The 20,163-nt window shown below is 42.7% G+C and overlaps 1 protein-coding gene across 2 annotated transcripts in view; it reads right to left on the reverse strand.

Annotated features, from left to right (window-relative positions):
* The window catches only part of scube1 (signal peptide, CUB domain, EGF-like 1), a 48,777-nt gene continuing 28,614 nt past the window's right edge, over positions 1–20,163 (reverse strand). For both annotated transcript variants that reach the window (XM_005935312.3, XM_042226050.1), the window contains 15 exons: positions 13,517–13,639; positions 10,280–10,396; positions 7,442–7,564; positions 7,222–7,341; positions 5,791–5,889; positions 4,885–5,001; positions 4,618–4,776; positions 4,273–4,476; positions 4,030–4,191; positions 3,720–3,887; positions 2,427–2,588; positions 2,122–2,319; positions 1,702–1,854; positions 1,510–1,589; positions 1–1,372 (listed from right to left, as the gene is read on the reverse strand). In XM_005935312.3, the coding sequence (XP_005935374.1) occupies positions 1,220–1,372; positions 1,510–1,589; positions 1,702–1,854; positions 2,122–2,319; positions 2,427–2,588; positions 3,720–3,887; positions 4,030–4,191; positions 4,273–4,476; positions 4,618–4,776; positions 4,885–5,001; positions 5,791–5,889; positions 7,222–7,341; positions 7,442–7,564; positions 10,280–10,396; positions 13,517–13,639 (2,138 nt within the window). In that variant the 3' untranslated portion in view covers positions 1–1,219. The remainder of the gene's footprint in view (positions 1,373–1,509; positions 1,590–1,701; positions 1,855–2,121; positions 2,320–2,426; positions 2,589–3,719; positions 3,888–4,029; positions 4,192–4,272; positions 4,477–4,617; positions 4,777–4,884; positions 5,002–5,790; positions 5,890–7,221; positions 7,342–7,441; positions 7,565–10,279; positions 10,397–13,516; positions 13,640–20,163) is intronic.

Genomic DNA, 20,163 nt, shown 5'->3' on the forward strand with positions numbered 1-20,163 from the left:
TTTTCTCATCTCTGTCTTGTGCACGACAGGGCCAATAAAGAAATCCAGTTCAGGCTGTGCTCTGCGTGGGCACCTGTGTATGTCCACACGCTTGTTCGCAGATCATTTTTAAAACATCTGCGCGCCCCTCTGCAAGTTCCAAAATGTTCAGTATAAATATTAAAAAAGGACATAACAACACAGAAAGCAAATAGGAAGACTGTAGAATACAGTTGTTAGAGAATGTGCAAACAAAGGGAAATGACTGTGAGAAAAGAAGAAACAGAGTTTGACCGATACATTGGGTAGCTGATGCTGGCCTTTTGTTAAGTGCTGCTGTGTAATAGCATGCGGATTCAGACTTTTAGATGACTTTAGAGTTTTTTAATGTGCATGTTTTAAACAACATGTTGATAAATTTGCTTTGTTTTTGAGTTGGATGAGAAGATGAGGTTTTGTTAAAGCTGCAGTAGGCAACATGTTTGCCTGTGTTGGTTATGTTCTCATAACCTTGCAGGATTTTGTATTTGAAGTAGTCTGACAGGGAATAACACCCTTGCACCTTCACGGGGTTCTGCATTCGGGCTTTAGTCTAACTCTTAAGAGAGACGTACAGTTACAGGTCTTTTCACGCCTGATCAGCTAGACTATAAAACAGTACAAAGATGGAAAAGGTCATGTTGTAAGTAATATTTCAGTTTTTTGGCGGTGGGCATGGGGGTCTCCTGCAGATGAAACAAACTGACATGTGGGATGTACCATTACCTACAGGTTGGGACACTGCTGTTTCGCTGCACTTTATATACATTCTATAAAACATTCAGAGAAAGGAAATATTTGCCAGATGATTTTACTAAATTAGTAAATTACCATAGTTACTGTACTGTTTCTGCTGAAAAATATGTATTCATTGTTACTGCCAGATAAACCCTTACTCAGATAGCATGCCTGTGGTAATTAACAGTTCAGTGCAAAATCTCCAAATTTAAGAAAGAATATATCAATACAATATACAGTATAAAAATATAAATACTGGCCTTCAAAAACCTCTATCGGTCAAACCTTGTACAGAAAGCTCCATTGTTAGTGATGTCTTACGAGTTAGAAAGCTCAAATATACATGGATGAATAGACAGAGGCAGGGCAGAAGTGGGATGGGGGTTTGGGTTACATTTAGTTTGCTGGATTTGGAATGATGCAGGATGTCAGGGTTGTTGACCAGGACCGCAGACGGGCCTGTCTATTTGTATGGTCGTAGGAACCTGGAGACTTTGGAGCGCAGCAGCTTGATGAAAGAACGAGGGAACATCTCTTTGGACTCTGCTGCTGTGTACTTGAAATAGTTCTGGGGGTGAGCCAGCACATCAAATAGGGCTTTTATCAGCTTCTTGTCCTGTGGGGAGAATAAAGATACAAAGACTGTCAGCATACTGGACCCATCTTATGAGGTGATGATTTTTTTTTACCTTATATGTTAGTGTGACCTTGGAACAAAGATCAGCTGGTAATATGATCACATTACATGCATACCTTGAGAATCTCCTGGTGATTCTCAGAGGCGTATAGCCTGCCATCCCGCACGATGTCTTCTATCAGCTGCTGGTAGTCCTCTGCAGCATAACAGGGTTAAATCAGTGGGTGAAAATACGCATCGCAGTGAAATAAAAAGCTGTAAGATTGTTTAAGGTTGGCTGTCGCTGAACTGCCATGAAGCTGACTCACCATCGTAGGTGACGTATGGAACTTGGAAGCCTTTGCCGCTGTTCCCCTCGTTGGACTTGAACTGGATCCAGAGCTTACGGGAGCGGGAGGTGAAGGCGATGGGTCGCTCGTAGGTCTGACACGTCTCGTAAGTGGTGATGGAGGTGGGATGGGCTGAAGGCACAGCACACAGCACAGTTAGAATCTTCTAGAGCTTGTTTTTCTTGGAGCATGTGGAATGACCTAAAGCTCTAGAAAAAAAGCTGATCTTTAAATCGGTCCAGTCTGAAATGAATGATAAACAGTTCAGGTGTGACAGCATGACATACTGTGCCACTGGACACATGTGCATGTCATGGCAGCATCATTAAAGTCGCTGTTCACAGGTAAGCATTCAAATCAACGAGTTCATCAGTTCTCTACATTCATATTTCTGTTTACCGCTCTTCCTCATGACCAGCACGTCTCCACATTCATCCTCAATGGGGAGGAAAATCTCTGGCACCACAATGAGGATGCGTCTCTTGTGTGGTGGATTTATCATCCACACACAGTCCACGTTGGATGGGTAATCTCCAGGGTAGTTAGGAGACTCAATGTAGCCTGTGTACTCTCCCAGCTCCCCTCCGCACACCTGGTCTAAGGACAAAATTGTAGAAACCCTTTGGAGTATTTCAACCAATGCCAACAATATTGTGATATACTTCTCATTATCAACCACGATGGGTAATAGTGGGCAGCTTTACTTTTGCACTGGGAGACGTTGGTAGCACCATCGAAGTCGGTGGTGGTGTTGCCCGGGCAGGTGATGCAGTAGTTCTGGCTGGATTCTGACTGGTAGGTGCCTGCTGGGCACCGGATGCAGCGGTGGGTACTGGAGTTGTAGTAATGCCCGGGAGCACAGTGCACTGAGGAAAGGTAAGGGGTAAGTGTGCACACAGTACAACTCTATTAAAGAGCAGACACACAAAGAAAACACTGAACCGCACACTCACTAAACAAAATCAGTTTGCACCAAGTTCCATCTCAACACATCTGAGCACTACTTTATGGCCCCTTAGTTATGTGGCTTTATTAACCCATTAAAGTGGCAGCATTGTGTCATTCAGACAATGCGCTCCTTTATGATAGTGTTTACCACAGATTCGATCAAACGTAACCAAACATTAAGAGAACGAGCCACAGTAATCAGTGTGAATCAGCTAAACGCATCATTAATATTCTCATTTGCTAGTGTCGTGAAATTTTCCAGATATTTTGTCTTAAACACAAGAAGTTCAGCATAAGTCTTATTAAAAGGAAACAAACAAACAAAAATAGTGGTTTTCATCCTCTAGAGCAGCGGTCCCCAACCCCCGGGCCTCGGACCGGTCCCGGTCCCGGTCCGTGAGTCGTTTGGTACCGGGCCGCGAGAGTTGAGGCTCAGGTGTGAAATTTATGGTTTTCAGGGTTTTTTATCGGTTTCCAGCGTTATTTTGTTATCATTTTGATCGTTAACTCTGGTCTTTTCACGTGTGTTATGAATAAATCTTATTTTTTTCGGTACCGGTACTGGTTTTATTTTGTTGTATTTATCCGCGACACCTTAAAGGCCGGGCCGTGAAAATATTGTCGGGCATAAACCGGTCCGTGGCGCAAAAAAGGTTGGAGACCGCTGCTCTACGATCATCAGTGGATGAACATGCTAAATTTCTAAATACACTTTACTTATCTCAGTGTGGACTGACCTGAATACATGACAACAACCAACAATCTCTCCACACATCTAACAATAAGACAGCCATCAAACCAGCGGCAGCTGGCCGCAGGGTTTAGGACAGTGGCTGAAGCACAAAGAAGTTTGGTAAAGTCGTGAAACAAGACGTTGATCAAATGTTTCTGGCACACTGTCAGGGAACTCCGTCCTTACTGGTCGCCTCTGGCACTTCTATTTTAATTGTGTTGTTTATTGTTGTGTATTATTTGAACTGAACTTGCACTATAAAAGCAATTCCGACAAGTATCTTCAAAATAAACCACAAAAAGAACAAAAGACACACCTCTGGCCTCACAGTCCCTGAAGGACACAGATCCTTCATACTTGGTCATGAGGCCTCCTCCACAGGGGAAGCACAGGACACGGCCTGGTTCTGGCTGGTAGAAGCCCAGTGCGCAGGGCTGGCATGGGCGGAACCCATCATCAGAAAAGTGACCGACTGGACACTGACCTGAGGGGATGATAGAGGAGAAACTTTCTTTTTGGTTTTCATTTCTTCTTTCTACAACATTAATATTAATATCCAGATTTTCTGACATTTTAAATGGAAACAATCTCAGTATTAGTGAGGAAAAAATGGGATAGGGAATTACCTCCACACTGGGACACATTCTTGGCACCAGCGATTCCCTGTCCTTCAGTACTGGGACATGGCTCACAGGAAAGTTGTCCCACCGTGTCCTGGTATGTACCAGGGGGACACTGGACACACTGCTCTTGCTCCCCACTATAAAATGTCCCCACACCACAGCTCACTGAGAAGAAATACACAAGTTAGATCGATAGATCCTGATGAAACAGTAACACCCAGTCAACTCTTTCAGCTGCAAACATACCACACTTTCCATCTCTGAGGACTTGTCCTGTGCTGCAGGTCTCAGCACCCTCTGCCGCCTTAGGTGGCTTCTGGGCCACTTCATATTCGGTCCCAGAGAACTGGATGTAGAACTGCTGTTTGGTGATGGACTTTCTGAGTGTCCTCATGGCACTCTGCAGCCTCTGCTTCATTCTCTCCCGCACACAGTCCACGTTACACGACTCTGAGGAAACAACATTCAGACCACATTTGTCCATTTTTAATGTCCGGGTATAAATTTCGATCATAAATATTTGATTTCTCTGTAGATTTAATGTTTTTGTGTCGATTATATTTAAAGCAGAGTTAAGAAGGATCACCACACCTGAGGCATCTTCCTCCTTCATCTCCATCTCAAACTCAGCGGTAATGTGTGAAACCTCCTTTGAAGGAGATTTGCGTCCTCGCCGGCGCTTCTTAGATGAGTCACACTTGAGGTTGACAAACGTTACCTGGCAGTCATCGGTGCAGGGGAACTGGCCTCCTTTCAGCCAACCAAACAACAGTGAAGAAGATCAAATTTAGAGTGGGCTATAAACGCCAGTATAATATCAGTGCCAGATGCTGCTGTTTAAATATGACAGTTCATTACCTTGGATGTTCTGCTTGGATACATCTCGGTGTTTCTCCTTGTTGCGGGGCTTCAGGTGACACTTGGCATCTTTGATCTTAAACCTGGCCTTCTGCTTGATGGGTGGTGCCAACGTGTCTACTCATACAGAACAACATAAGCTGTTAACTCAAGATCACTTTACAAATTAACTCTTTATTTGATCATTTATAGGATGCTACAGCCATCACATAACTGCTCATTTGCTATTTGTTGCACATTTGTTGTGTGTATAATCTCAGTTGCTTGTTTGTGGTCTGGTTAAGTGTGTGAACAAACTCAGAGTGAAAAAGAGGCAAGTGAAGAAGAACTTGCTCAGTGCATCATGGGAAGCCCCCAGCAGTTTACTGCAGCATTTAATTAGAGCTATTTCGTTATATTTGGTAACTCATAACATATTCTGTTATTTCATTTTGTTACTCTCTGCCTCCCGCTCTACTTTTGGAAACTTTAGTCACCAGTAAACCTGCAGAGTAAACTCCTCTGTTAGTATAATACACTGAGATATGACAGGACCTGATCATTCAAGATTTTAAGCTAAATTCCAAATTCAACAGGAAGGTCAATGAAGAGACAAAAACATAACAGAAATGTGGTCTCAGGCCAGTTAGTAATCTTGCATGTAGTTGTAAATTATGCTTATTTATGGATGGATGTTGTATTTTCAGTACAAATGTACCAGCTACTGCCTCCTAACTACCTGCAATTAAGATAAGTGCTAAAATAATAAATGCTACCAGAATTTAATGAGTAATTTGTGTAAAAACAATTTCTCAAGTGGAGACGAAGCAAATCCAAAATAATATTTTGTAGAGTCAGTACATGTGCAGGGAGCATAGAATCCCATCACTGATCTGCACCTACTGTGTCCCATTATGTTTACTGTACCGGCACAGGCGGGTAAAGCCGTGGTGACGTTCCTCTTCTGAGGAGGTTTACCAGGCTGCACGGGCACTCCGCAGCTCAGTGTGTAGCTGTTCTCTGAGTCTGTGAGAAACAACAACGCAGAACAGGATTAAGAGACCAAAGAAAACCAAAACCTGATGATGAGAACAGGTTCGGACTCCCGTTGTATGTTTCATAGGATGGCCAAAGGCACAGTTGTCAGCATTATTAAAACAAGTTTCGTAGATGTTTAGTGGTAAACAAAAATGTGACCTTTGATTGTGAAATGAAGACCCAGATGAAAGATCTATGAGCCATGCTTTTCTCTGTTAATACACGTAGAGACAAAGATGCATTTGGACGGGGAAGTGAGGGATTAAAAAAGAGCCCGGGCTCCTTTCAGCCACAGGAATTTACATGGCTCATTCCTCCTTAAATTAAGATGTACTCATAAAACACACAAAAACAAATATTTCACTTCATGCCTGAGAGCGATCCATCATTCTCACACAATAGCTGCCAAGTAAAACGAAGGGACAGCCATGCTGTGGAAAAATTGGCATGATCAAAGAATGCAATCGATTTACAGATGTGTGTTAAGTACTATTGCAGGAGGAGAGGCTGGGGTGCCAGCAAAGAGGAAGGATGGGTGAAGCCAACAAAACCTCTCAGAGTGAAAAACACATCAGTCTGAGCACAGAGGCCCCTGAAGAATCCACAAATATGGCACTAAAGAGCGCAAGCTTCATCAAGAGGGGAATGGCACAGACAGACCACCAGAGGGCAGCAACACATGCTGCACCAGAGCAGCACAAAGGACTGTTTCCAACATACAGCTACAGAGACAGAATAAAAAACCATCGATGGCAATCAACATGTTAATGTAGAGATTTTACTGTTGTGCTATATAAATAAAACTCTATTGAATTACTGTTAATTAATCTTTAGTTTTTAGGATTAGTTATAGATTAGATTAACAATTAATCATTTTGAAGCTACAAATGAAGCTGACAGCAGGTTAACAATTGCTCTCTCCTTCCTGTCTGACTTTCTGCAAACTTGTTTGTGATCCTTCCTGTTTTTAATACATATTCAGTGCAGGTTTGCTTTGGGTTTTCTTCATTTTTTCAATCAGTTTCTTTACAGATTTACAGATTCCAGATTCCAATTACAGATTTATTTGCACCAAACAACCATTTAATGGACTGAAAAAAAAAATGAAGGCATGAATATAAGTTGTGTCAGCATTAAACATTTGTGGTCGACAGATGAAAAGGAAAACCCAAAAGACCAAGCTCCTACATATAGAACACGTCCTGGTACGAATCTGAACATCACGGCCCCAAAAGTTCACTGACAAAAATAGAAAAATATATGATTAATAGGAAACACTGTTCTGCCATGAGACGCCAACATGAGTGTGTTTGTGCACACCTGCGAGGAAGAGGGCATTGGAGGGGCAGGACAGTGAGCAGACCTCAGCTCCTCCGCTCTTGATGCAGGTTAGCTGGGCTCGAGGTGCTGGCTTCCCATTGGGCAGACATTTCACTCCCTCTGAGGAGTACAGAGTCATATCACTTCTGTTGTGTGATCTGTCCACCGTGCCTCGCACATTCACAAATGTACACACAGGTGTGTGTGGGCTGGTGCTTACCGATGCAATCTTTCTTGTTCCAGTGGAGTTTCTGTCCGGGTGGACACACGCACTCGTAGCTGCCCTGGGTGTTTATGCAGCCGTACTCACAGCTGCCGTTGTTGATGCTGCACTCATCGATATCTAAGACAAAGACAGGATTACAGCACGTGCGTTGGCATTTCACTTTTCAGCTTTCACGTCTAATGGATTTTATGCACCGCGAAGGAGAGGCGATTTGTACAGGGTGTATCCCACCTCCCACCCTATAATAGCTGGGATGGGCTCCAGGCAAGCGCCCCACCCACACCCCCTCACTCCCAGCACAACTCTTAACTGGATAAACACTTAGGAAAATTGATGGATTGAGTTATGCAACACTCTTAGTGCTCTTTAAGGAAAGGTTGCAGATGAATACGGCTTAAAGGTCATTTTAGACTCTGTCTATTGTTTCAGGTTAATTTAGCAGCAGTTATACATGGACTTCATCCTGGAGTTTCATTCTGTGTTCTTTGGGTTTTTTAAATCTCTCCTTCTTATTATTTATATTTGAGGGTATTATTGGACAGGCCCTGCTGGCGACCTGTCCAGGGTGTACCCGCCTCTCGCCCTATGACAGCTGGGATAGGCTCCAGCGCCCCCCGCGACCCTAAAAAGGATAAGCGGAAGCCAATGGATGGATGGGTGGATGGTATTATTGGACATCATGCAGTGGAAATGAAAGGAGAGAGAAATGAGTTAGGCTGCGTTCACTCTGCAGGTCTTGATGCTCAATTCCGATTTTTTGATCAAATACGATGTTTTTGTCTGCTCGTTCACACTACCAATAAAATGCAACAGCAAACGCGCTCTAGTGTGAACGCTCAAAGCGGCGCATGCACAAAAGAAGACGTCACACACAGACGTCTGTTTAGACCCAGACCAAACAGTTTTGTTTGACTGATGGCCCTTAATATAAAGACTTTGGACTTTACCTTTCCCAATTTTTGCTTGAAGTTATTTTGTTATTTACATAATAATGTAGATAACCTAATAATGATCCTTATTGCTGTTTTAGAGGAGCGCTGCTTCAAAGGATAGCTGCAGATTTCTGTCAGAATCTGCAGATTATACAGAACAAATAAAATGTTCACGTTGTCTTCCCAAGAGTTTCACTGGATGTCCAGGAAGCGTTCACCATGTCTTCTCCGGAGCTGATAATTGGCGTCTGTCTTGTGTCAGTGACGTAAAAGACGGATTTAATGCGACATGACCATCAAACAGCAGCCGCTTTCTAAAACATCGGAGATGTATCGGATTCAGCACCACATACGAAAGTGACCCAGGTCGGATTTGAAAATATTGGATTTGTGCCGTTCACACTGTCACACCATGATCAGATAGATGGTTGCATAGGGTCAAAAAAATCGTATTTGATGCGCTTTCACCTGCAGTGTGAACGTAGCCTTAGAGACCAGCCATGTACCAGCACCTAGGATTAACGGCCCTAGAAGACACTAAACTCCGCCCACAGAGTACAATTTACTTACAAAGTTCTCCTTTCCAAATCACATATCAACCCGAAATCTTGACTAAGTTTTACATTTCTCAAGGACTCTTTGTCCATTTTACAAGTCTTTTCATTGCCTCAAACTGTAGAGAATGTAGCCTCTCTGTACATGCGTAACTGCCTCTTAGGTACATGTGATATCTAAAGCTGCTAAAGGTGAAAACATCTGCCTTCAGAACACCAAAGCGCTTCAGTGTTGTCACTATTTTTTCCTGCTTTCACTTGAATGTTATTAGCTTACTTCTGTGCTTATGTTTCCTGTGTCTTTAGTTGTCAGAAGCTTCTTGGATGAGAGGTGAAACGTCTTCAAGAACCTCTTCTATCCAGGCTCCTTGGACAGATTATATATTGCTACCTTTTCAAAAATTAAATGACCTTTTTCCATTGCTGTGTGATTCAGTTCATGCCCTTTACAGGTGATACCAGCAGAGTACATGCATCACCATGACCTTCAGTATATAAAACACAGCCCTTACACAGCAGGCTGGATTTCCTGTGTGTCTTGATGCCTTTCTAGCACACACAGCATTGTGTTTTTAGCCTTCTGTCAGATTAGAGCTATTGTGTCACGCATTAGGGAGCCTCTGCACCCATGGCCCTGCCAGTACTTTACCAGCTGTACTTCCTTTGACGAGCATTAGTACTGGTCAAAGGAAGTACTAAGCACTGCACACTGAGATCACCCCATAGAGCCTGTCATCTTTGACCATCACAACAAGCAAACACATCATACTGAAGAGCTCACTGCACATCTTGGCAAATGGCCCTGTTACAGATTATTAATGCTACTCACTTCTGCTGTCATTGTTTTGATGTTGGGGGATTTCTGTAATTTTGTGATTTGTCTAACTCACAAATGGACTTCATTCATAGCTCTTGTTCTCTTGTTGCTGTTTGAGGAACTCACAACTTTTTCTTCTTCTCTCAGCTGCTCCCTTTAGGGGTCGCCACAGCAGATCATCCCTAACATATCCTCCTTCACTGCACCCATGCATCTGTGCCTCCCAGCTCTATATTAAACACCCTTTGCCCAATATATCTACACCATCTCAGCCTGGCCTAGTTTTCCCTCTGATATCCTCATTTCCAGTCTTGTCCATTGTGGTCACTCCAGCTCCGTCAACTGTGCCACCTCCAACTCTACCTGCTGTCTCTATGTTTCCTTTTCTTCGCACCTATACACAAACGAACAGATCATATCGATTGTCTAAGACTAGATAAAAACTGTGTTAAAAAGTCAGTTTCATCATCTTGTTGTGTTTCATGTGTTCTTCTCTTTCTCTGGGAAATAAATCTGAGCTGACACTCACCTCCACAGTGAGTCAGACCGTACAGGATGTATCCTTTGTTGCACAAGCACTCAAAGCTGCCAGGGTAGTTGATGCATGTGTGATCACAGGTTCTCTCAAAGGAGCACTCATCAATGTCTGAGAAAGACCGAAAAGACACAACAGGTGAGGAGGAAATGAGTCAAAGTAATACTACAGTGTAATAATACAGAATGTCTTCATTCACTCATTTTCCCATTTATCTGGGCATGCGTTCTTTGAATAATAATAATAATAATGGATTTATATAGCGCTTTTCAAGGCACCCAAAGCGCTTTACAATGCCACTATTCATTCACTCTCACATTCACACACTGGTGGAGGCAGCTACGGTTGTAGCCACAGCTGCCCTGGGGCAGACTGACAGAAGCCAGGCTGCCATATCGCGCCATCGGCCCCTCTGGCCAACACCAGTAGGCGGTAGGGTAAAGTGTCTTGCCCAAGGACACAACGACCAGGACAGAGAGCCCGGGGATCGAACCGGCGACCTTCCGGTTACAGATACGCTTCCCAACCCCCAGGGGCGAGCCACGGTCACGGTCGCCCCTGCATCCACCCCTCTGGCATACATGGGAGGGTCTTACCAGGTCCATCAGCTGTCGGGCATTGCTCTCTCATCCTCCCCCTTTACATCAGTCTATGTTGGCCTTTGTGTTTGTTTTTGTTAGTTTATGTTTAATCAGTTCTTTTTAATTTAAGTCTGTCTCTTGTGTCGACTCCCTTCTAGATAATACTGTTAGTCCCATGATTGGTCACTATAATATGCCTTCATACACACTTCTCATAAAAAATGATGTGCCCTTAAATGACCCTAAATTTGTAGCATGGTGTCCTTTATTTTGGATATTCATTCAAAGGGTAAAGACTAAAAGCATCGTTCTGTCGGCTGCTTTCATACTGACCTAAGCTTTTCTAATGAGTTGGCGGTCTGTGTTGTTAAATACAGTTTATACAATGTTTACTTTGTACATTATGGTCCGATTAGGGTAAGTCAGGGTGTATTATAGGGTTTGGGTTTGACAAGGTGCTACTATGCAAGTGTGCCTGGTGTCTTTGGGTTCCCGGTCATATCTACCCCTCCCTCTCGTCAATATTAGACAATATTCATTTTGTTTCCTGTCACGGGGCTACTAGAACATGAGATTCACAAAGGATAGTGACAAATGTTCAGTCAATTAAGGAGAAGAACGACTGCAATCGTTCAAATCCAAAACAAATTTGTATTCTGATGACAAATATTTCAGGGTATTAAATATTTCCACTTCAAACGTTTCACAAAAGTCTGCTGGTGCATCTCTGGACAGGTTCAGTCAAATAGATCTAAGAGAATACAAAGGCTCTCCTGCTGCATAGAAGTAAAGGTCAGTGGAATGAGTAGATTATCAACAATCTGATGGTAAAGACTCATTTCAGGGTGCTCACCAAGTACTGAAGAGGCCATCTCATTAATGTGCACGTTAGAGTAAACAGATTCAAGCGTCCCACACTAAACTAGGACAAGACTTATTCTAATAAAGCTGGAAAAACTTCCCGGGAATGAGGCTGAGGCACATTCACTGTTGCATCAGTGTGAATATGTGTGCACGAGTGCGCATGCCTGCCTGCGTATGTGTTTTTGTGTACTTCTCCTGCGCCAAATATTATTAACCTAGCAGGAATGGAGGGCAGCTTTTTAGGCTCACCTGGTTTATTTCAGGCTGTTCTGTGGGGCTTTAAAGAGGCTAAAAATACAACATGTTATAATGGAGGAAGTTTTTAAGGGCTGGACGTTGGCTCGGTAAATACTCCAGGCAAACGTCCATGTCAGGACGTAGGAATAGCTCGTCTGTTTAGAGTTTAAATAAACCGAGCTGGGAACACAGGAGCTGCATATAGTGATTTAGTACAGAATGAAGCAGCGCTGATGTCTGGAGCGTGATCGTTTTTTCAGTGAGATACACCCTTGGTGATGATGAGGTGTTTTGATAGCTATTTTAGATGTTTATTTAAGTGCTGGCAATATCCCGTCTTTATAAACAGTAAGAATGGAGGGAATCATTCGTGGAAACTAATGATGCAGCCGTGGCAAACAACTAATCTTTCTGCTTAAGTTTCTCAGCTAGGTCTGGAAAATGCTCTACAGTTGGCATGTAGTGCATAACCAGAAGCTATTTTCTCTGGAATTACTCAGAAGCACAGAAGATGTTTATGAATGAAACAGTATATTTCATTTTAAGGTTATGTTGAGGCTGAACATGCTAGACGGGGGAGCTATTCGGAGCCACGAAACAGTGGCATAGGTGTGTCAGAAGTAGAGCGTGGTGCTGTGATGTGGCTGACGGGACTCAACACCACGCTATTAAACACTCCAAAAGCAATGCAGAGTTACTCCAACACTCCACGTACACAGTTTTTCCATCCTGGGAATTTGAGGCTGAGGGCAGAAGTACCTCAAGGTTTAATTGTTAATAAAAAAATCATTTTGTGTCTGCCTGCCTCCTGCCTCACTTGCTGTGACTTGTAACCAGGAATCTGCCTTTGGTCATATAAGCATGAGCACTAAGGAGGCCTGTTGACTAGACGCCCAGCTGACGAAGCAGCTACACTGTTGCAACAAGCACATTCATTACATTCTGAGAAACATTTAGATTTTATGGAAGTATTTGTATTTAACTTTCCACAGGTTCAGATGAGCTAACAAAAGGCCAAAAGGTTCAGTAGCATGTTAACTTAGCACACTTAGCACAACTATAGGAAGTGGAGGTAGTTCCAGTACACTGTATCTTTGCACTTGACGAGAGGTCAAAGTGACTTTATGATCGTTATATACAGTGCTGCACAATATCATTGCTCTCATTTCAGTTAATGCATAAGCAACAGACTTTTTAGCCTGACATTTATAATAAAACAACAGAAGAAGAAGCATCAGAAGCTACTTTCAGTTGTTGCCTTATTCACAAAGGTTTGATTTTACGCCAGATGCCCTTCCAGACTTTTTTCTTCTCACAGGATCAGACTGGTAAACAAATGCATAAGCCACTGCTGCTAATATACTAATAGTAACATAATAATTTTATTTACAAAAAGAACAGGAAATGATATATCCAGAATAATACTATAAATTATTTTGCAGTGATTTTCCTTCCATGCTTCACTGTGTTCACTAATGCCACAGCACTTTGTCACAGCTGGTGATATACAAAAGTCAAACTGTGTCACTAGCAGCTGAGAGCGACTGACCTTGGCATGTCCTTTCATCTGTGAGAAGTTTGTGGCCTTTTTGGCAGCTGCACTCAAAGGAGCCCACAGTGTTTCGGCAGAAGTGGTCACAGCCTCCGTTATTCTCCTGGCATTCATCAATGTCTGGGCAGAAGAAATACAATGAAAAGAGAAAGCAAAACTTTGTGTCAGAACTGAACTTGTGATTTATAAAATGTGACTTGAGTCATAAAATTAGATGTAACATTATCTACACCTACTTTCAGTACCATTGGTATTAATTTAGAGTAGTTGTCAAACAGCTAACAGATCATCTGCAGAGGTTTATTTGAAGAGTTTCAGTCAGGTTTCAGAGCTCAGCACAGAAACAGCTTTAGTGAAGGTTACAAATGATCTTCTTATGGCCTCTGACAGTGGACTCATCTCTGTGCTTGTCCTGCTAGACCTCAGTGCAGCGTTCGATACTGTCGACCATAATATCCTATTAGAGCGATTAGAGCATGCTGTAGGTATTACAGGTACTGCGCTGCAGTGGTTTGTATCATATCTATCTAATAGACTCCAGTTTGTGCATGTAAATGGAGAGTCCTCTTCACACACTGAGGTTAATTATGGAGTTCCACAGGGTTCAGTGCTAGGACCAGTTCTGTTTACACTATACATGCTTCCCTTAGGCAGCATCATTATAGCATATAGTAAAGCATATAGTTAGGGCTGGACCAGGTGACCCTGAATCCTCCCTTAGTTATGCTGCAATAGGCTGCTGGGGGATTCCCATGATGCACTGGGTGTTTCTTCTTCACTCACTATGTGTTAACAGACCTCTCTGCATTGAATCATATCTGTTATTAACCTCTGTCTCTCTTCCACAGCATGTCTTTATCCGGTCTTCCTTCTCTCACCCCAACCAATCACAGCAGATGGCCCCGCCCCTCCCTGAGCCTGGTTCTGCTGGAGGTTTCTTCCTGTTAAAAGGGAGTTTTTCCTTCCCACTGTCGCCAAAGTGCTTGCTCATAGGGGGTCATATGATTGTTGGGGTTTTCTCTGTATGTATTATTGTAGGATCTACCTTACAATATAAAGCGCCTTGAGGTGACTGTTGTTGTGATTTGGTGCTGTATAAATAAAATGGAATTGAACTGAATTTCAAATGCATCTTTGGGAATGAAAAGAAGCCTCTGGTAATTCCATGACAAATATCATAACCAGTAATAATGTCAGCAACAAACGTCCAGAAAGAAGTTTTGGAAAAAGATTAAAACCAATTTATCTCTCATAATGCTGTGAAAAAAAGTGTTTTAATCAAAAACATCTGATATTTATATTTTATATTTTCTGCATTTTTCAATCAGAAACGCCCTGCTGTAACTCTCCCTGAATGCCTTTTTCTCAAGCAGAACATAACAAAAGGCAGGGGGGCTGATAAAGTGACAGCTTCATTTAAACATACACCATGTGGGTACAGTAGCAAGACATAAGCTGGTTGCTCAGGCAGACATTTCACAGCCCATTGTTTTTTTGTGGTGTCCAATCTTGTCTGCAGAATCACAAAGGAATATTTGAGGACTGGAAACGGTCAGCTGGCAGACAGAAAACAGCTGACTGCATCATTGTTATAAAACATAAGAACTGGGGCGTAGTAAATCACGAGTGATGAGTAAGAGTATGAAATACAATATATATATCTAACATTTTTTGAAGCAATAATAACAAAACAGCTCACCATGTTACATGAAATAAAAGATCTAGAAAAGGAAAAGAAAGAACTTGGTGGAACATCTCATAACTAATCAATTAGTTAAGAATAAGAATTATATTTGTCAGCAGAAAACTGCAGTTTCTCGATTTTATCATTTTATTCTTCTTCTTTTGGCTGCTCCATTTAAGGGTTGCCACAGTGGACCATCTGTCTCCACCTCATCCCATCCTTTGCATATTCTTCTGTCACACTTTTGCATGTCCACCCATGAACCTTCTCTTCAAGAAATCTGAGAAATCTGTGGAAGTAGTAAACAGGACAAGACTTTGGTCCTCCAGATTGCAGTGCACGTATTATCTTGTCCATGTATCTGATTTAGAAACTGTATAAGATACTGTAATGTTGAGAGTAATTCTAAGGCTTAAATGGATCCAGTTTATAATTTCAGAGGTCTAATGTGCAGCCATCAGCTTAAAAACACTTTAAGCATTTATTTTTTCGTATATTCATATATTTATGAAAAAATAAATGTATATAAGAGCATATATCTTAGTGGGGGTCACTGCACCGATTGCTCCGATTACCACTGGGACCGCCGTCACCTTCACCCTCCACATCGTCTCGAGTTCTTTACTGAGCCCTTCGTACTTTTCCAGCTTCTCGTGTTCCTTCTTCCTGATGTTGCTGTCATTCGCTACATCGATCACTACGGCCGTCTTCTTCTGTTTGTCTACCACCACTATGTCCGGTTGGTTAGCCACCACCATTTTGTCCGTCTGTATCTGGAAGTCCCACAGGATCTTAGCTTGGTCATTCTCCACCACCCTTGGGGGCATCTCCCATTTTGACCTCGGGACTTCCAGGTTATACTCGGCACAGATGTTCCTGTACACTATGCCGGCCACTTGGTTATGGCGTTCCATGTATGCCTTTCCTGCTAGCATCTTGCACCCTGCTGTTATGTGCTGGATTGTCTCTGGGGCATCTTTACACAGCCTGCACCTGGGGTCTTGCCTGGTGTGATAGACCCCAGCCTCTATGGATCTTGTACTCAGAGCTTGTTCTTGTGCTGCCATGATTAGTGCCTCTGTGCTGTCTTTCAGTCCAGCTTTGTCCAGCCACTGGTAGGATTTCTGGATATCAGCCACCTCCTCTATCTGCCGGTGGTACATACCGTGCAGGGGCCTGTCCTTCCTGGTTTCTGCTGCCTGAGGTATTCACTGAGCACACTGAGTGGATGTTCGCTGTCTCATCCTGGACTGTGGTTCTGACACTCACCAGTCCCGGCCACCTTCCCCAGACCTAGCATACAGTCTCAGGATGCTTGACTTGGGGTGAAACCCTCCATGCATGGTCAGGAGCCTCCTCACCTTGATGTCAGTGGCCTTAATCTCTTCCTTTGGTCAGCCCATTATCCCAGCGAGGGTACCTGATCACGGGCAGGGTGTAGGTCTTGATAGCCCGGATCTTGTTCTCACCGTTCAGTTGACCCCTCAGGACCCTCCTGTCCGTCTGCAGATGCTTGGTGGTTGCAGCTTTCCTAGCGCTATCTTCGTGGTTCCCATTTGCCCTAGGTACCTGTAGCTATCCTCGATGTCTGCAATGTTGCCTTCTGCTAATTCGATCGCCTCAGTTCTGACTGCCTTCCCTCTCTTTGTTACCATCCGACTTTACTCTTCCAATGCGAATGACATTCCAATGTCATTGCTGCATTTTATGGTGGTGTGGATCAGTGAATCGATGTCTTTTTCACTCTTGACATACAGCTTGATGTATGCTACTTAGCTACACCCAATAAAACCAGTCAAGCAACTGGGAGACAGACTCAGTGATTGAGAAATAAGCCTGGTAAAGAAACATTGATGACCGTAACTAAAACAGATGTTTGTCTATTTACATTGCTCAAAAAATGAAGGGAAAATTTATAGTCACGGTATAACAGAGAGTCAGTTCGACTTCAAGGGTATCAGTCTGTTCAATTTGAAGCATAAACCACAGTGAATCAATTTCAGGTACTTTGGTACAAACATCAATAGGACAAAATGACAATAGGTGCACTGGTGAAGCAACAGCAAGACCACTCCCCAAAAGAGAATAAATTTGCAGGTGGTGAACGCACACCATTGCTCTCTCTTATAATCTGTCCTGATGGACTTTTCTCTAGTTTTGCTTTTTGCTAGTGCTGGTAGGATGAGACCGTACCTACAGCCCATTCAGGCTGCACAAGTAGCACAGCTCCTCCAGGATGGCACATCCACACAAAGTTTGCACCAGATGAGCGACCTGTCCAGGGTCCTGCCTCTCAACCTGAGACAGCTGGGATAGGGTCCAGCCCACTCATGATCCTGAACTGGACAAGCAGAAGGATGGATGGATGCCATATCACATAATTTCAGTACCTAAGTTATCCTTTAACAGTTTTACCTCAAAGTGTATATTTACTCCCCTCACCTCAGTCTCTAAGCGTATATTTAGTCTTACTCTTCCTACATATATTGTTGTTTTTTTGCACTGAATGGAACTGGAGCCTCGTCGTCTCGTCTCTCTACTGTACTGTATGTAGCAGAGATGACAATAAAGTTTATCTGCTCATTGCAAATGACACATGAATGAATGTTAAGTTATGGTTGTTATGGTTAAAAACCTTAGTTAAGGTTAAAAAAAGACTGAAATGAAGCATAAGATACAGTCCATTTCTACATTTGAAAAATACTACATTAGGCTTAATTGTAAAAAATTGTAGCATAAATGTTCAGATTCTAAGAATTCTTCAGTTTTAATTATAAATATGAATGTAAAGTATCAAATGTAAAGTAAAGAAAAGTTTGGGAAGCAAAGGAAACTGAGTGCCAGGACTTCAGAGAAGCATCATTAAAATCATATTTGGGCCTTCTTGCTGCCAAGGATGGTGAGATGAGAGTAGTTTTCCCTGTTGTCCTCTTCAGTCTGTTTTCTACTACGGCACATTTGCAGCTTTCGTTACAATGTTTTATACACCGGTAATCCAGGACAATTCTAAAACTGAAGCAGTTTGGATTTAGGACCTTAACAATCATTATACAATGCTTCGTCAGCCAGTGTTATGTAAACACTGTTTGTGATGATTCAGCACTCAAACAAACAGTTATGTGGTCCTGCTAGAAACTGTGTGCCAGTGAAATAAAATCTGGATACCTGAGCTCTAGCTCAGGTGTGGTGCAGCAATCCACAGCCACATATTCAGAACAAATAATGCAAAGGCAACCCTGAGGCACCAGGTTCACTGCCAACCACAAACCTGCTGGTTTCTGGTTTCACCAGCTCCAAACCTCAAATCTTATTTCCTCCCCTCTTCCAACTTAGCGCAGCCTCAGATGAACCCAAACTTCAAAATAGTTCATCTTTTTCTTAGGAATACATTTTAGTACTCTTCTTTTAAATCTCTTTAGAACAAGTGCATCCTTTCCAGATAAGGACTAAAGTCTTTCTGTTTACTCACACAGGGAGAACTAAGGCCAAAGGAAAAAAGGTGGATGGGGAATCGAGAAAACAAAAGAGGAGAGAAAGAGGACAAAGGTCTGGCATATTATACACACTAAGCCTTTTTTGATTGGTGCTCTAAGTGATGAAAACTGTGAGAGATTAACACCTAAGCCAGGGGTGCCCAATCCGGTCCTCGAGAGCTACCGTCCTGCAGCTTTTAGATGCATCCCTACTCCAACACAGCTGAATCAAATGGTTTGATTACCTCTTCAGCATGCCATCGTGTTTGGCAAAGGCCTGATAACAAGCCATTCATTTGATTCAGCTGTGTTGGAGTAGGGATGCATCTAAAAGCTGCAGGATGTAGCTCTCGAGGACTGGGATTGGGCACCCTGCTAAGTTAAAGCAGGAGATAGTTTGGAGAACACAAGAGATTTGGGTGTCATGGAGTCATGTAGTGTGTGTAGTAGTGTGTAGTGTGTGTAGTTAGTGTGTGTCGTGTGTGTGTGTGTGTGTGTGTGTGTGTTGGTGTGTGGGTGGGTGTGTGAAGTGGTGAGGGGGGGTGTGTGTGAGAGTGACGTGAAAGTAGTGATGGCAGAGAAAGAAGGCGAGGGACGAGGAAGAAGGTTCCCACCAACTACATTTGCTTCTTTGTCTCCAATTTGACATCTTGGTTGTATCGATAGTTATTTTTTAGATGACATTTCAAACAGGAAGGTTTTATTTTTCTAGACCATCAACTACCACGGACAGATTTGTGTCTTTTTATTGTTTGTATATCCAGATAGCTAATCAGTTTAACGTTAGTTTCATAAAATGGTTAAAACACTGACTAACGTTACTTTTTAATACACCAATAAATGAGAAAAGACTCTGAGGACCAGACTGGTGTATTTGGTACATCCAGAAGTTCAAACTACTCAGCAATGTTATGGTTTTAGGTTTTATTTTAGTTTTCACTTTTTGTGTTTTTAGCGTCTGCTCTTTCCCACCATCTTCTGTCTCCAGTTGTGCTGAGATCCAGAAGTGGACAATGGATTGCTGCTGCCAGAGTTGTGGTATTTGCCAGTTCTGCGATGACTAGCCGGTCAGTCAGCCGATCCGTCGCCTCCTTTATGCTCCAGCAGTCAGCCAGTACTCTCAGAGGGCAAGTCTGTGTATTTTGAGGGTTTGAATCACACCTACAGTATTTTGCTCTTGATCTCTTATTACATATAATCTTGTTATGTTCACTCCAGTGTAATGAGACCCATCTGAATTTGTGCATTTATGCTGAATGCTGCCTTCTGTAATACTAACACAATGCAGAGCAGCTACCCAAGTTTTCCTACCACCGAGATCAATTCTCACAGTGTAAGACTTTGGATACTCGTCTGAAAAACAAGGCAGCATATCAGAGATGCTTGTCTCTTGTAATACTGTGCACCTTAAAGCAGATTACATGCAAGCTGGAGAGTAAATAATTTTGCATTCATTCAGTTGATCTTTGGCTTTGGAAAATAGGTTT

Source organism: Haplochromis burtoni, unplaced genomic scaffold (genome assembly GCF_018398535.1).
Source record: "Haplochromis burtoni strain Fernald_Lab_line unplaced genomic scaffold, NCSU_Asbu1 Contig_193, whole genome shotgun sequence".
In the NCBI taxonomy this organism is placed as follows: Eukaryota; Metazoa; Chordata; class Actinopteri; order Cichliformes; family Cichlidae; genus Haplochromis; species Haplochromis burtoni.